Source organism: Chlamydotis macqueenii, chromosome 2 (assembly GCF_036417535.1).
Source record: "Chlamydotis macqueenii isolate bChlMac1 chromosome 2, bChlMac1.mat, whole genome shotgun sequence".
Classification (NCBI taxonomy): Eukaryota; Metazoa; Chordata; class Aves; order Otidiformes; family Otididae; genus Chlamydotis; species Chlamydotis macqueenii.
This window is the reverse complement of record NC_141557.1, coordinates 111813752-111829884: the sequence shown is the minus strand read 5'-3', so window position 1 is coordinate 111829884 and position 16133 is coordinate 111813752. Positions and strand designations below refer to the sequence as shown.

Sequence of the window (16133 nt, the reverse complement as noted above, 5' to 3'; positions counted from 1 at the left end):
TTTGTGGGTGAGCGGTTCGGCAAGAGGAAGTGACGACACGCCCCCCCCGCGGCCCGTCACTCCTTGTCCTGCTGCTTCGTCGCTCCGCTGTGACGTTCGCCCTGCGGCGCGCTGCGTGACGTCGTCGGCGGGCGGATTTGAAATTGAGAGGACGGCATCGGCGCCGTTAACGGTAACGGCTGGGTTGTTGGGACGGGTCTCTCCGTGTCGCGGGCCTTCCCCGCCGAGAGGGGCGGCCGGTAGCAACCCCGGGGCCGGCGTCTGTGAGGCGGGCGGCAGCCCCTGCCCCGCCGGCCCCGGGGGAGCCGTTGGCCGCGCACCGAGGGGAAGGCTTTTTTTCTGCTGGTGTGTTGACTCTAGCTAACTCTGCTCTTAAACTGCTCGTTTGGTATGGTTGTGAAGTCAATTTACTCAGTCTGCGGTGGAACCCTGGTAAAGTAAGGGAAGAATTACGCTTCTTTGCCAGGGAAAATGAGGTCACGGATAAACTGCCCCATGAAGTGGGCCTAGGCTAAACTTCTGTCATGGTTTGTGAGAAGTGGAACTGGGACTGCAGTCGTGAAACACAACTTATATTGATAACGTGTTTTGGTAATGTTTGTAATGAAGATAACTCAGTCATCTGAGCGCACCCCACAGATAAAATAGATCCTCTGTAGAGGGCAGAAATTGACATATTTAATGGAGTTAAATCTACTTATCTCAAAATCACAGTTAATACCACTGTGGGGACAGTTCAGTACTTCCAGTTTAATTCGTGTTTTTTGTGTATGTAGTCTGAAGATAACCATAATGCTATCTCAGAATAGGCTTTCCAGTTACCGGGCTATGACACTGTGAGATCATTTGCAAAATCAGTAAGCAGTTTCCGAATCAGTGGATAAGGAGTAGCTGGATGGCTGGGGCGACAGAAACAGTAGTCATGTTGGTGAGGCCTTCCTCCTGGCTGACAGGACTGAAAAACTTACTAAGCGCTTCTTGCTTTTGGAACCTGTATGTTAGAAATTACCAGATACAAATAAAGGCAAATTAGTAGGTTTGGAACAAGCACTGGCACTTTCATCAATAAAACAGTTAATTTGAAAGGCTGAAGGCTGCAGCTGCTGCTGTGTAGTTTTGGAGTCTGACATAGACCTTTTTTTTTTTTTATTAAAAAAAAAACCACAATATGTCTGGAAACTGCCTGTCACACTGGTTGGTCAAAAGTACAGTTCTACTTGCTTATTCTGACCCTTTACACTAAAGTCACTGTGATGTTTAAAAGATGCTTTTAGATTCTGGATTCAGATTAAAAAATGCTTTTAGATTCTGGATTTTTCCAATACTGACAAACTGTGATTTACAGTTTAGTCACAATGAGGCGAAGTTCAACCACTGCCGTAAGCACTGGTCGGCAATCTATGATGGCACTGAGAGTACAGGACAACAACAAGATGGGTCTTCAGACACCTCAGATGTAAGTGTTGCTGATCAGCTTGCTGTATAGAACTAACTGAAGAGATTTACTGTAGTGTGTTTGAGTGCGTGAGTAGCAACTGAAAAAATGGGAGCAGCGAGAAGAAAACTCCCTGCAGGCAATGATATTTGCACAAGTGCTCCAGTTCTGAAGAAAACTTTCTTTAATGTATTTGTATATGGGTGCCACATTTCAAATTGTAACACTTTTTGTTACATATTTCTTAGGAGGTGCCTGGGTGCATGTGTGTATAAAATGTATACTTATAAACCTTCTTGCAGGAATAGCTTTGTTAATGGACAAATAATGCATTAAGATCAGTTGACTTTTCTAAGATGCTGCTATGCTGAAGATGCTTAGGCCTGTATACATGTGTTTATAGTGTTCTTACGTAAGTGAAAGATGAAATGGTAGAAATAGTCACTTGAATCTTTCTCCCTATTCTTCAGGAAGGACAGAGGTACATTTGGGAAGCTGAGCGTAAGCAAACCTACGCCTGGAACTTCAGAAAGAAAAGTCAGCTTCTTTGGGAAAAGGTACTGATAGCTTTAGATCTCTGTACTTAAATTAAACAGTAACAGTCCCACATCATTTTGCAATTTTTATCTCTTGACAGATTTCCTTTATAGGGAATAAAGGATCTGAGGCCGCAGAGTTTCAGATCTGCCTTCCTCCAGTCTGTGATCACTGAACAATAATGCTGTGGAGCAGGAATTGCTCTGAGAGCTGTTCTTCCTCTTGGGAATGAATGCATTGCAGATCTTTAAGAGCTCCTCAATACATTTGCCTGTTTGAGGAAAAACAATATCTCCAGTACACTCTGCCTTAGTTTCTTCTCTCTAAGATGCAAATATTCCAAAATTCTACAATCTTTCAGCTTAGTTCATGGCTTTCTGTGTTCTGATGTCTTGCAGGTATCTTCTTTCGTAGGACCCCACTGTTGCAGGGACCTAAGGCTTTTAAATATTCCTTAATTATTTTAGTCTTAATTTTCAATCAGCTACATCAATTTGTTTCTTCATCCTAGGGGTATTTTCCTGCTCTGTAAAACTTTATTTCTTTCAAAAAACTGAAGAAAATATTCACCTGTGATGCTGTAATGCCTCTGTTGTATGTGTGCGTCACAGCTTCCAGGCTGATGTTGTTTTTCCAGTCATCTTAGATAGAGAGAAAACTTCAGGCATCACTTTGCATAACAAACACAAAAGAAACAAAAAATAGCAATAGTAGTGACTTAAGCACTAAGAGACTTCTTCTTTATGTGTATTGTCACAAGAACTTTATGTATATTTTTTCTCTTAGAACTAGTGGGGCTGGAGGTTCACGCAACAGTCAGTATGGTGTGTTTGGTACAGAAAAGATCAAGGATCCCAGACCACTTCATGACAAGGCATTCATCCAACAGTGTATCAAGCAGCTCTGTGAGGTAACTTATTAATTTAGTCTAAAAGTACATTATTAGGCATAAAAAATACTAATAAAAATACCTTTTTTTTATGGCTTCAACTTTAGATTTTATTTAGTGACTAATATGCCATGTTTCTTTTTTCAGTTTCTCGTTGAGAATGGCTATGCCCATAATGTTTCCCTGAAATCGCTACAGTCTCCATCAGTTAAGGACTTCTTAAAAATCTTCACTTTTATCTATGGATTTCTCTGCCCTTCTTACGAACTGCCTGACTCAAAATTTGAAGAGGAAATTCCCAGAGTTTTTAAAGAGCTTGGGTAAGATCATTATTGTTAGTCTGTTGTGCCGAACAGGTATACAGCTATATATTTAAAAGCTAAGATTCTACATGATAGCTAGGGAGAACAGACAGGCTTCTTTATTCAGGTGAGACTCTGGAACTCCAATGTTGTGATTATTTTGTTTCACTTTTCTTCAGCTCTAAGCCTCTCTCTGATTCTCTGACTCTACTAGATATTTTATATTTGAACTTGCAGACCTATAGACTCTTGGAAGCTTGCTTTGTAATATAAAATCTAATTAATTACCTTCATTAGTGTTAAACTTTGAAAGATAGACACGATTTTTTTTTTTTTTTTGCATTCTGTTAAAATCCAAAAACTAAAAAACTATTTCTGAATGTTAGATCTGGTTCATTCAGTTAAAAATATTTTTTCCTATAATTTCTCTCATTCTGCTTTCAAAGCAGGGAGTGGAAATAACAAAAATGACTGCTGAGGTGAAAAAAACCCTGAGCAGTTGGGTGTTTTATTTCTAATCTTGTTCAGTAAGTACTTGAAATCATTAATGCACCAACACTTTCCAAGAAATAAAATAGTCTGTCTGTCTGATAATGGTGAATTTTCAGTCTTATTAAAAAAAAGTGAAGTGTATTTTACTTCTGTAGATTTGAGCCCATGATGGTGCTCAAATCAAAGTGTAAGGACTCCTTAGATGTAGGTATGAGTCTGTTCTGTTCACTTCTCAGTATTTTAATGAAATTTTATTTTCACCTATAACATTTGAAACTGCTGATCTAGCTGAAATGTTGAAAAGGAGGTTGCTCTCAAGAGGCTTTACTCTGCTGCACCAAGAGTGTAATCCTGGATAAAAAGACTTATTTTGAGAACTCGCTTTAAGTTGTCTTTTGAGTGTTAGAAAATGGACCAAAATAATTAATTTTTTTTAATTCTCAGGCTGAATGGCTCATGAGCGCTTATTTAGAACTGTCAGTTTATCTGTAGCTTCTTGTCCTACATTCTTAAAATACCCTTGGGCAGCTGTCAGTCTAAAGATGGAATAAAATCTGCACTTCTGTGTTCCTTAATTTGTAGAAGATTTTGAGTGGATGTCAGTAATTAGCAGTATAGGCTTTATATGTTCTGTATTTGTAGGTAATATTAATACTGTTAATTCCTGTTCTGAATTTTTTTTTTCTGTAATTGCATGACATTAAGCTGATTGTAAGCTGCTTTTCTGTTTTCAAAGTGCAATTGACCCAAGAAGCAAGAATCTTGCCCTCTAAGAACAGGACTCCTCTGTATACGTTTTCATATGTTAGGAAATCCTTCAGGCTTGTACACTCAGTTTGAAAGTCTAAACATCATCCATCAGACTATTACTCTCTTCTTTGCATTTGTTGCATTTCCTTTGAGGTCTTTGTCTCATCATGAATCACCTCATGCTCTCAGCTTATCTTCTTCTGATGTACAGTATAAAGTACAATTGAGTTTGTTCTTCCTTCTGTGCCTTGATCTACACATAGAAATGTGCTGTTTTGTTTTCATCACTGTTTGCCACAGCTTCTAAAATGTATTTTCTTTTGCCTTGTAGGTACCCCTTTCCTTTGTCAAAAAGCTCTATGTACACAGTGGGAGCACCACACACGTGGCCTCAGATTGTGACGGCTTTGGTTTGGTTGATTGATTGTGTTAAGGTAACGTTTGTTGTCTTTAAGCCAAATATTTACACTTTTCAGGCTGGAATGTTAGTTTCAATACAGATCTCTTAAATGCTTTCAAAAAAATATTTGCTTGACATTTATGTAAAGAAAAAGGTAGATGTTCTTACCTGCCATCTGGGAGCCTGCCCTTAGACTTAATTTAAGTAACTTTTAAACTGAGTTTTTAATGTTTTATTATGATAATAATTTATTTATCTGTGTGCCCTTTTTGTATGACAAAGGGAGAAAAACATGACGACTTCTACTTACATAAAAACGTGAAAAGTTAATGGGTATAATCATGTATCTTCAGTGCAGATCTTGTGACATCTGCCATCTTCTCCTGAATTTGAAGACTAAGGATGGAATTTTCAATAGCAATTATTCAAGTGTCCTGTGATTGTTCTGTAAAGTTGAGGGTTTTCTGTTTGGGTGGGGGTTTTTTGTTTTTTGTTTTGGTTTGGTTTTTTGTTTTGGTTTGGTTTTTTGTTTTGGTTTGGTTTTTTGTTTTGGTTTGGTTTTTTGTTTTGGTTTGGTTTTTTTTAATAGTGGTAATTCTGTGGCTTCCAGCTCAACTCTAAGCAAAATTTGGAATCTGTGACAGAACTTCACCATTGCTGTATTGGACACACAAGAAATTCCCATCCTTTATGCTGAAAAGACACATTTGGCTTAGCAAGGCAATCTGGCAGTATTGAATGTCCAGTTAATGCCTCATCTGTGCTTTTAGTCAACTAAACACAGGCTCATTACCCTGATGTGATTGGTCACATTCTGAAGCAGAACCATTACACTCTGCTTACTGAAATCCTAATCCAGTGTTACTCTGCTTCTTATCATGAACATGAAACTAATATGAAAACTAATGGGAATCTTCACACTTGCGCTTTCTATGTACACTTGTGCCTTTCAGCTATATGCTGCCATGAGGGAAAATGCACCATCATTCGATGATGGACAGAGCTGGGGAGGAGAGACAGATGATGGAATTGTACATAATAAGGTACCATAAAAAGTAAATTATTATCAGAATTGTTCAACTAAATTTTGCCATATACTGTAAGAACAAAATTTAAATATATGACACGACAATTTTAACTGTATATGTTCTGTTCAGTTTTGTATTCAGAGTTCTCTAGGAAGTATAGCAGCATTATACAAAAAGCCTGACCAACTAGTTTCCTGAGCAGGCATCATGGCCAGTCTATTGGTGAAGACTGGGTATTAAATTGAAATGCCTTATTCATAGAATCATACAGTGGTTTGGATTGGAAGGGACCTTAAAGATCATATAGTTCCAACCCCTCTACCACGGGCAGGGAGATCTTCCACTGGACCAGGTTGCTCAAAGCCCCACCCAACCTGGCCTTGAACACTTCCAGGGGTGGGGCATCCATCACCTCTCCGGGCAACCTGTTCCAGTGCCTCACCACCCTCACTGTAAAGAATTTCTTCCATATGTCTAATCTAAATCTACCCTCTTCTAGTTTAAAGCCATTACCCCTTGTCCTATCACAACAGGCCCTGCTAAAAAAGTTTCTCCCCATATTTCTTATCAGCCCCCTTTAAGTATTGAAAGGCCACAATAAGGTCTCCCTGGAGCCTTCTTTTCTCTAGGCTGAATAACCCCCAACTCTCTCAGCCTGTCTTCACAGGAGAGGTCCTCCAGCCCTCTGATTTGTTCTGACTTATTCTCTGACTTACTACTGTTTCTACTCTCCCTTGTGGAGAAAGGGACTCATTATGCTGTTTCTTTATTGTTTTAGTAGGGAGTCTCAGGTATATTTTTCTTTAGCACTTGAGTCTTCTAAGGTTAACAGCAGTACAGTGTAAAGACAGTGACTTAATTATAAATGTGGTGGCTCTACTCAGTTTACTACTTAAAAATTGGTCATAATGTTTAATTTCCTAGCCACAGTCTGTAATTCAGACACTTAAAAATCCAGCAGCTTGCTTGCTTTCTAATTTATCATAGATTATTAGTACTACTCAGATCTAACTCAGTGTTAATTCACAGCAGATGTTTGAACAGGGTTGTATGATATGCCAGGACATTTAATTAGAAAATTGCAAAAATCAAATTAAATCAGAATTTTGGACTAAGGTTACAAATCTGACAGTTGACAAGTAAAAATGCTTTTAAACTACATGTGTGCCTATATGCTGATACATATGCATATATGTTGAAACAAAATATACAGTGCTGGTGTAATTGCTTCTAAAAGATCTGTAATTTAAAGTCTCCAGTAAATTATTTTGGTGTAACCTATCTTTAATTCTAGATCAGTTCTCTGACATCTGCACATTTGAAGTACAGTGGTCATATTTACTGAAGAGGTCTATTAAACAGCCCTACCGTTTCCGTAAACTAGCCTGAGAGGATCATATGCTTCAAGATAATAAATTCTTAAATATTTAATCTACTATCCTTATTAGGTATCCCAGAAAAATGTATCAAGTATTTCTAGACTTTTCTTAATGTGAATTCTAGATTCCTCCCTCTGCCTGGGTATAATCTGTTAACGTTCTATGTTTAAAGGGAGGGAAAAAAGTTTATTTTTACAAAAGTGCAATCAAACCTGTGAAAGATATTTTTTGTGTCTGTTTAATTCCATTGGTTGAGTAGATTTAGACTATCTAGATATTTTACAGCCCTTTGAATTGTTGAAATAAAAACTTTTTACATGGTTTTCAGCTTTTCATGGACTACTCTGTGAAATGCTATGAACACTTCATGAAAGGGAGAGATACTTTTGAAGAACTGGATGCAGAAGTGCAGTCAAAATTAAGTAAGTTTTCATGTTTTAATGAAGAATTTAATTGTGTTACTGGTTTCTTTTCTCCTAGCATCAGTTTTGCTCAATTTACAAGTGCAAGTGATCTGAGGTAAGGGAACTTGAAATTCCCAAGTACCTCTCAGTTACTTTCATTTAATTCTCTTCTTTTTGTTAGTACAGACAGATGGGTCATGCTGTGCTGTCAGCTGTACCTGTGTGACCCAACTGTTTTCAATGGCTTTGTGACAGAAAAGCAGTATACAGTTCTTCAGACGCAAATTCCACTTATGCAAATGACTCTTGTTTCTATCTGACAAAGTTAACAATTAAAAAAAGACTATTACCAGAGGATGCACATCCGATGAATAAGAAAGTTTGGCTTCTAAAAGCTCTGAAAACAGTCTGCAAGAGTTCCAAACTCTGTTGTGAAGGTTCCTATATATGATTCAGTATGCACTTATGTTTGTCTTCAGGAGATGGAAAATTATTACTTTTTTGACTCATTAATTTCATCACCTACAGAAATACAAACAGAATATGAGAACAAAGAGGAAAAATAGTCTTCACTTTCTGTGCTCTCCTATGAAAAGCCAGATTAAGGACAATTCTGTTGCAAGCTGGAGCCATCAGCTGGAGAGGAAACATAAGCTACCAGACTGTTACTAGATATTAGTACTAAAAAGTAATCATGCTATTGTTTGGGAAGGACTGAGGGAAGTAAGGGAGAAGATGTCTGAAGAGGCAAGGAAGTATATGGATGAGAAAGAAGGCTACCTTGTGAAACTGGAAGAGGTGAAACTTATCTAACAACCACTATCCTGTAGTGTGGGCTGTATGAGAGTTTGGAAACTCTGACTTCACAGGAGTGATTTTTAGCTCTTTCATGACATGAGGACTGAAAAACTCGTTTATTTCCTTGTTTGTTTGGGGTTTTTTGCCTATTTGCCTTGCAATTAGAGGGTTTTTTTGTATGTTTGATGGTTGGTTTTGGGTTGTCTTTTTTTAAATTTTAAAATAATTGTCCAGATAATGGGAATTTACTGTGCTGAAGCTAAAGCACAGATATTCAGATTACATGATGATATTCACTGAGATTAATTTGTAAACACTGCCCCCCTCTTTTTATTTGCCCACAGAGGATTTATTTAATATAGATGAATTCCAGTTAGAAGGTTTAGCAGCTGACAACAAAAGACTTCATGAAGAGATTGCAAGACTAGAAAAAGAAAAGGAAAGTGAGCCGGTTAGTAAATTGTGTGTATGCTTGTTTATATGGTGGAGTTGAATTTTCTACTATCGACCATTATTGTCATTATTAAAGAAGATACTGATGACACATTACAACAAATGGAAAATTATTTTCAGTGCTCTATGATATTTTAATTAGGCCAGGTTACTACAGACTCTATACCACTATAGTACAAGACATTTACTGTGGAGTCTTCACAGTATCTTGAAATTGTGCAGATATTTTCAGATAATGAGATCTTGCATTGGCTGAAACATTAATAAAATACTTGAACTATGTTCTTTTCTGAACTTCAACATTATCTTTTCCCAGAAGTGTTGGTATGAGAACTTCTTAGGGAATAAGAGCATGGGATTCAGTGGTAACAATATATTTTGTTTGAAAAGATGGATCCTGCTTTTAATATAACATGAGTTTAAAAATGGTTTAGTGGCTGTGCAACTGGCAAGCTGAGACTCCTGCCTACTGTGTAAAATGTGCTGTTTGTATTCCCAGTTTTCCTTGCCCTTAGTTTTATCTGCCTTTTGTGTTTTATTATACTTAAGTTGTGAATTACCTGTAGTAAGAACTTTCTTAATGCAATGCCTAATGCAAATCAAAGACTAAATGCTGAAATGCAAGAATTAAGGTACAAACCATCTTTTCAACCTTTTTTGTTATTATTTTAAAGATGCTTAACTTGATTCAGTTGTCACAGAGATAAACACTTACTAACGCTCTTTAATTTTATATTTATACTGTTGAAGTTGACCAATTACTCTCCTGTCTTGTCTGGAAAGTAAGATAATTATTTTAGATTAATAGTGGTTGTTCCTTCCATCAATTTACTAGGATCGTAGAGTAACACTACGAAACCTGAAATCGTCTCTTCAAGCAGATGTCCAGAAATACCAGGCTTATTTGGCTAATCTGGAATCTCATATAGCCATCCTTGATCAAAAAACGGAAGGTGTTAATGAGGAAGTTGAGACAGCAGGTAAGAAGGCCTTGGTCACAAATGGGACAGTGAAGCTAGAAATTGGTTTAAAATAATTGTAATTCTCAGCTTCAGGACAGAGCGAGATACTTAGTGTATGATGATGCTACAAATAAACTTTCCAAAATAGATTGCTAATAAAGAGATTTTTTTGGCTGATAGTTGTTTGTACACTAGAGTCACGAAATACAGATATTATTTACTCATAAAAATATAGAGAGATTAGGTTTAACTATATAGGCTGGTATTTTACATCCATTTCACAAATGTTTTGTGGACTTAGAAATGGAAGTAGAAGCAATGAAGCAGGAAAATGCCCGGCTCCAGCACATCTTTGATAACCAAAAGTATTCAGTTGCGGATATTGAGAGAATAAATCATGAGAGAAATGAGTTACAGCAAACCATTAACAAGCTGACTAAGGAAGTGGAAGCAGAAGAACATCAGCTGTGGAATGAAGAGCTAAAATACGCTAGGAATAAAGAAGCGGTATGTGAAAACCCTACTACACTGAGAGGTGGCTATCAGTTTTCGTCATGCAAGCTTAAACTTGGGACTTGGACTATTGCTTACTCCTTTCCTAAATAATCTAACAACAGCATAGATACGTCTTAGCAGGCTAAAGTGACAAGAATGGCTTCTGTTTGCAATCTCTCTGAAAAATGTTTTGGTTTTTTTTTTTTGCCCCTTTTCTGTTTTGAGCATAATGGGAATGTATTATTTTCTTTTTTTTTCCTGCATCATAAGGCACATAGCTAGAATATGCACCACTGGCAGCTCTCACTGTTATAGCATCAAGACCTTTGATAACATTAGCTTGAAATCGCTTTAACACAAGCAATTTCAGGCTAATGTTAAGATTTCATAGCAAGGAAGCAATGCAAAACTAATGCTTTGAATCAATACCTCTGTATGCATTTAGGGCCAGATTGGTCCCTTATGTGGAGGTTCTAATAGACTTTAAGGGTCAAATGCAATTCCCTCAAACAGAATGAAAAGATGTGGTCCTGTAAGTGGTGGGATTTAAAAGCTTCTGCTTTGCTATATGGAGAACTGGAAAAAAAAGTTTGAAATATGTTTTGCACTTGGCAGAATTATGTTTTCTCAAGCACTTGCTATTAACTTAAATTCCTCATACTGTGCAAGTATGAAGCACATAAAACTAGAAAAAATACTTTTGTTTGGCATTTGCATATAAATGGCATTCATTAATCAGAAAATAGCCATTCATACCTCTAGACAAAGCTTATTAAATGCTCTATGTGGCATTTCCTGTAAAAACCAATGACAAACGGCATATCAACATGATGACTGATAATTGTTTTAGTTATTTGTATTATTTCCAAGCATGGTTTTCTTTCCCTATCAACTAATGCTCAAAAACTTAAGGCAGAAAAAAATATGGCAGGCGAGTAGGGAAAACCGCAGGTGAAACCATTCAGTCTCACTCATACATAGTGAGAAACCCTGCAAATTCTGAAGGAATCATAAAACAGAACTTAATCCAAACAATGCAAAGTGCTGGACTGTTGGTACATACAGACTTGGAAATACGTTTGTGCAGAGCAACTCAGAAATCTGTTTGAAGTACTATATGAAAAGCTTTGCAAAAAGTATTCACTTGCACTTCTACGGTTTTTGCTGTTTTCTCCTCTGAACAGATCGAAATGCAACTGGCAGAGTATCATAAACTGGCTCGAAAGCTGAAATTAATTCCAGTAAGTGCTGAGAATTCCAAAGGCCATGACTTTGAGATTCAATTTAATCCTGAGGCAGGACCAAATTGCCTAGTCAAATACAGAACTCAGATCAAGGTAAGTAGAGTCAACACTGAATGTTTCTGTTACCACTCAGCAAAAAATGCGTTTAGTTGGAAATGTTGGAAAAGTCTCTCTTAACATCTCCATGAAACTTTATTGAAAAGCTTGTGTGATGCATTGTCATAACTACATTATAGTATAGGAAAGAAATTTGGTATTGGAGGGTACAGCAGCCGAAATAAAAACAGGAGGGGGAAAAGATGTAGTGGGGTACATCTTAGTTGAAACTAACAAATTGCATTAGCCAGATCTTCTTGTATGTGTGTTACAGGCTCCCCTTTTGGAGATCATAAACCAGACTGAGGAAGAAATTAGGAATGCTACTCAACGGAAAATGACTTTGGAAGATACTTTGGAACAGGTCTGTTGATTAATTAAGATTAGGACTAAGATACCATAATGTTATCTGCTGGTCTCATTTGACCTTTTGCATGGGTGAAGTGTGCTGTGGTGGGTTGTTTTTTGTTTATGTGTCGGTTTTTTTGGGGGGCTGGCTTTGTTGGGAATTTCTGTTGGGTCAGGTGGGTTTGGGGTGGGGAGGAGCAGAGGAGAAAAGCTGTGAGAAGATTGCTTTAATTATGATGGAACCTCAAAGTTTTTGTGAGATTGGAGTACCCTTCTGTTGGTTGAAATAATGTGTATTCCCTGCATTGAAGATTATGCAGCTTACATATATTTGACCATAAACATTGGAGAGATGTGTTTAATAAGTTGCCCATTCCAGTCTGTTGTGTGGCTTAGTATCACTGACAAGTTGTCATCAGGAGGATTTTTAAGCAATATTGGGTTCAAGATGGATTGGGAGAAGGAGAATTTTATTTCCCTATTCTTCTTCCCCTACCTCATTTTTTTTTTTTTATTGCTGAGCATGACAGTATGTGCTATGGAATAGCCTTTTGGCCAATTTTGGTCAGCTATCCCAGCTATTCACCTTCCCAACCTCTTGTCTGCCCCTACCCAACTCACTGAGGGGCCACAGGAGGGAGAGAAAGCCTTGATGCTGTGCAAGCACTATTCAGCAATAGCCGAAATACTGGTGTGTTACCAACACTGTTTTAGCCACTTATCCAAAACAAAGCACCATAGAGGCTGTTATGAAGAAAGTCATGCCATCCCAGCCTGGCCCATTTTAAATATTTTTGTGCTACCATGTGTTGTTTGTGATGGCATGGATTTATATGTTGGAATTCTTTTTCTATTACATTTTTTTGGTCATGTTTTCATTCTAGTTGAATGTAATGGTAGTAGACAAGAAAAGCAGCGTGAAAATGCTGACAGAAGAAGCTGAAAAGCTGGATGATCTTTACCACCAGAAGCTTCAGGTAGAATTTCTTACAGGTTGATGACAATTTATCCTTAATGATATACTTATTGTTAATCTTTGTATTTATATGTAAGTTTTTGGTTTGCATTTTTGTTTGTTTGGATCTCTGCCCTTACCTCCTTCCATTCCTCTTGCAAGATTCTCTGATTCTTTCCAGAAATATTTGAGTGCTGCCTTAAGTGAGTCAGTTTTCACTCTATCCTATGAGAATATGGCATCATGCTTTGGCAGATCCTGTAAATCATAAGCTACTACATCCAGTAGAAAAAGCAGCACCTCAGGATGTCTCAAAGCATATGCTTGAAGGAGATGCGAGAGTCAAAAGAATCTGCCTAGTCTATTCAGCTTATACGTGTATAGGTTTTAGTAACATGTTTAATTACATTAAAAACTAAGGAAAATGTTATTTAACTAAAAGCACATCAAATGTTTTAATGATATAAAATTGTTGCTTTCTTTGTTTTTCTTCCCCAGTGGGGGAGCCATCCCTATCCTTTTCCCCACTTCCGGTTTAGCAACAAAACATAGCCCTCTCAGTTAACAATCAGTGGCTGCTTCAGTACCTCCCAGCTTCTCTAAGAGCATGGCTTTGGTGGGGCTGTGGTTTCCAGAAGAAAAATGCTTTCTGAACTAAGCTTTTGTTTAACATATCTGCTTTTGAAATCCAAACTTCTGCGCTATAACCATGAAACAGCGTTATTTCATTGCAAATACCTGCTTAGGTAGCCGAAAGCAATTCATTTAGTTTATTGCTTTCAAAAACACCTGAAATTTAGCTTTTGGTCTATGCTATTGCATATGCTTTTCTCTTAAGGTGAGCTCATAAGATACTCAATTGCAACTGGATGGTTATAATAAGACAAAGCCATGTAATTCCTCATGTAATTTTTAAAATACTATCCGTAAGACTTCAGTATTAAAATTATGTTTGAAGAGTAATGCTTGAGTAATTTAATAGAATTGCATGTTTAATTGATCGCAGAATTTAGGTTAGTTTTGTGTATTTAATTGTGATAGATATACTATCAATAGTGTCATTCTCAGTGGAGAGATGATTACTTACATTTTGTAGTCATCTTTCAGACAGAAAAAGGAAAAGCAATTTTCTTACTCAAATGTGATTTTATTTTTTTAGCTTAGAAAGAGTTTTTTATGATGTTCCATTTCTAAGCTATTGAAAGTATGTAAATAACACTTTTTGAGATGAACTGTGAAGGTAAAATAGCTGCAACATAGACCTGGAAATACAATTAGAGAAATAAAGGGAAGGTTAGGCTGGTTTCAGGTGGAAGCTGATACAGAAAATACCTGAAACTTTAGGTTTGGGGGGGATGTCTTTGGGTTTTTTTTAGTTCTGAGTTTGGAGTAACTTGTGTGAATTCTGAACTCAAGTGTCAGGATGTAATCACGTAATATAAAGGAGTAAAGAAATCCTCATTATTCCGACTTATGCAGTTTATTTTTATTTCTTTTTTTTCCTCATGTTTACAGGAAGCAGAAGAAGAAGAGCAAAAATGTGCAAATGAACTGGAATTGTTAGAGAAGCATAAACAATTACTTGAGAGTGGTGTCAATGAAGGTCTTAGTGAAGCCACAAATGAATTGCATAATCTTCAACGACAGTAAGGCCCACAACTTCAAGTTGTTTGTGTAGTTTATTTTGTGTTTTATGTGTCTGTTCTAAGGATAAAGACATTTTCTTGAATCCAAATGTAAAATTCTTCGGTGACCGGTTACTTATCTCAGTACATTAATTTCATAAATTCACAATTGAAAGATGTTTCTTCTTGATACATAATATTTTGCCAGAATGTTTGTCTGCTGTATCAGAACTCCTGTTTTCCATGTAATTTTTTTCGTATATATGGTTGTAGTAAGGAAATCAGTTTGTTCCCAAACTTAGGTGACAACTACATTTTACAGCCTAAAGTCTGGAAAGGCTATTCTGACTCTAAGGTACTGGTTTTTTACTGGTTAGCACAATGCGGTCCTTCTTCTTCTAAGTTAACGATTAATTACAAATCTAACTTGGTTCAAGTTAATACTAACAAAAATTATGGCTAAACATGATGATATATCAGACTTGAAGTGATTGTTTTAGATGTCAGGAATTTTATAATTACGGATATGACTGAGTGTCTTTACTTTTTAGATATCAACTTGTTATGCAAACAACAACAGAAGAGAGCAGGAAAACTGGTGATAATTTGAATCGTCTTTTAGAAGTGATTGCTACTCATGTAGTATCTATAGAGGTGAGCTAAAATTTGATATTCAGAATTAAATCTTTCTAGAGATATTTGCAACTGCAGTTAAACACATGGAAATTAAAACTTACTCTTTCCAATAAAGTATCCATTCTTTAGGGCTGCTGCACTGAGTCAGTGGATTCTAGTTAAATGAATTTGTTGACAAAACCTTTGGTATAAACAATCAGAATTTATCATCAAATTCCAGCAGTAATCCTCTCAGGTTTAATCTGCTTCTAGTAGATGTCTTTCGGAGAAGTGTTTAACGGAATCACTTAGCCTGTGCAATGACTGCTTAAAATGTTTTAGCAGAACCAGTACAATAGAGACCGTGATAGTGCTAATAACTTTCTGTAACTCTTTTCTAGAAATACCTCGAGGAACAGAATGCAAAAATCGACAGAGACTATGAAGAATTCATGTCTGAAGATCTATTGTCAAACTTGACCAGCATTTTAGACAGTTATAAAAAGAAGGCTGAAAGTCTATAAGTACTGAAAAGGTGAAGATAAAAATTTTGTGTTTCTGAAGCTCTGGTATGGTGCCCTTTAAGAGGACGGATCCTTTCTGTGTTTAGCAGTAAAGCTGGTTTTAAGTGTAAGGAAATATTTATGAGCTTCCTTTGTTTTATTGACACAAATACATTAAAGAATTAAACAATATATTTGCATTATCTTGAAAAAGGCTTTCCTTAGGCTTCCTCCTTCCAATATATTATACATTATTACAAACATCTGTGACAAGACAACGATGGAACAACTTAATTTCATTTTTTCTTTATAATCAAATAATTTGTGCTCTTCTAGGAACATTAGTAAGATAAGAGTACAGTTAACCTGTTAAAATAACAAACCAGAGTGGACTTAAAGATGGAACCACAAGTGACAGCATAA

At 36.8% G+C, this 16133-nt stretch overlaps 1 protein-coding gene across 1 annotated transcript; it reads left to right on the top strand.

Annotated features, from left to right (window-relative positions):
- Window positions 1-55: 55 nt before the first annotated feature.
- Window positions 56-16133, top strand: NDC80 (NDC80 kinetochore complex component). The gene is made up of 17 exons (XM_086742230.1): window positions 56-172; window positions 1346-1456; window positions 1906-1992; window positions 2759-2882; window positions 3009-3181; window positions 4737-4839; window positions 5759-5848; window positions 7541-7634; window positions 8759-8865; window positions 9703-9847; window positions 10131-10336; window positions 11509-11661; window positions 11939-12028; window positions 12897-12989; window positions 14483-14613; window positions 15144-15246; window positions 15609-16133. Exons 2-17 carry the CDS (start codon window positions 1356-1358, stop codon window positions 15729-15731), a joined length of 1923 nt encoding a protein of 640 aa, XP_086598356.1. The 5' UTR covers window positions 56-172; window positions 1346-1355; the 3' UTR covers window positions 15732-16133.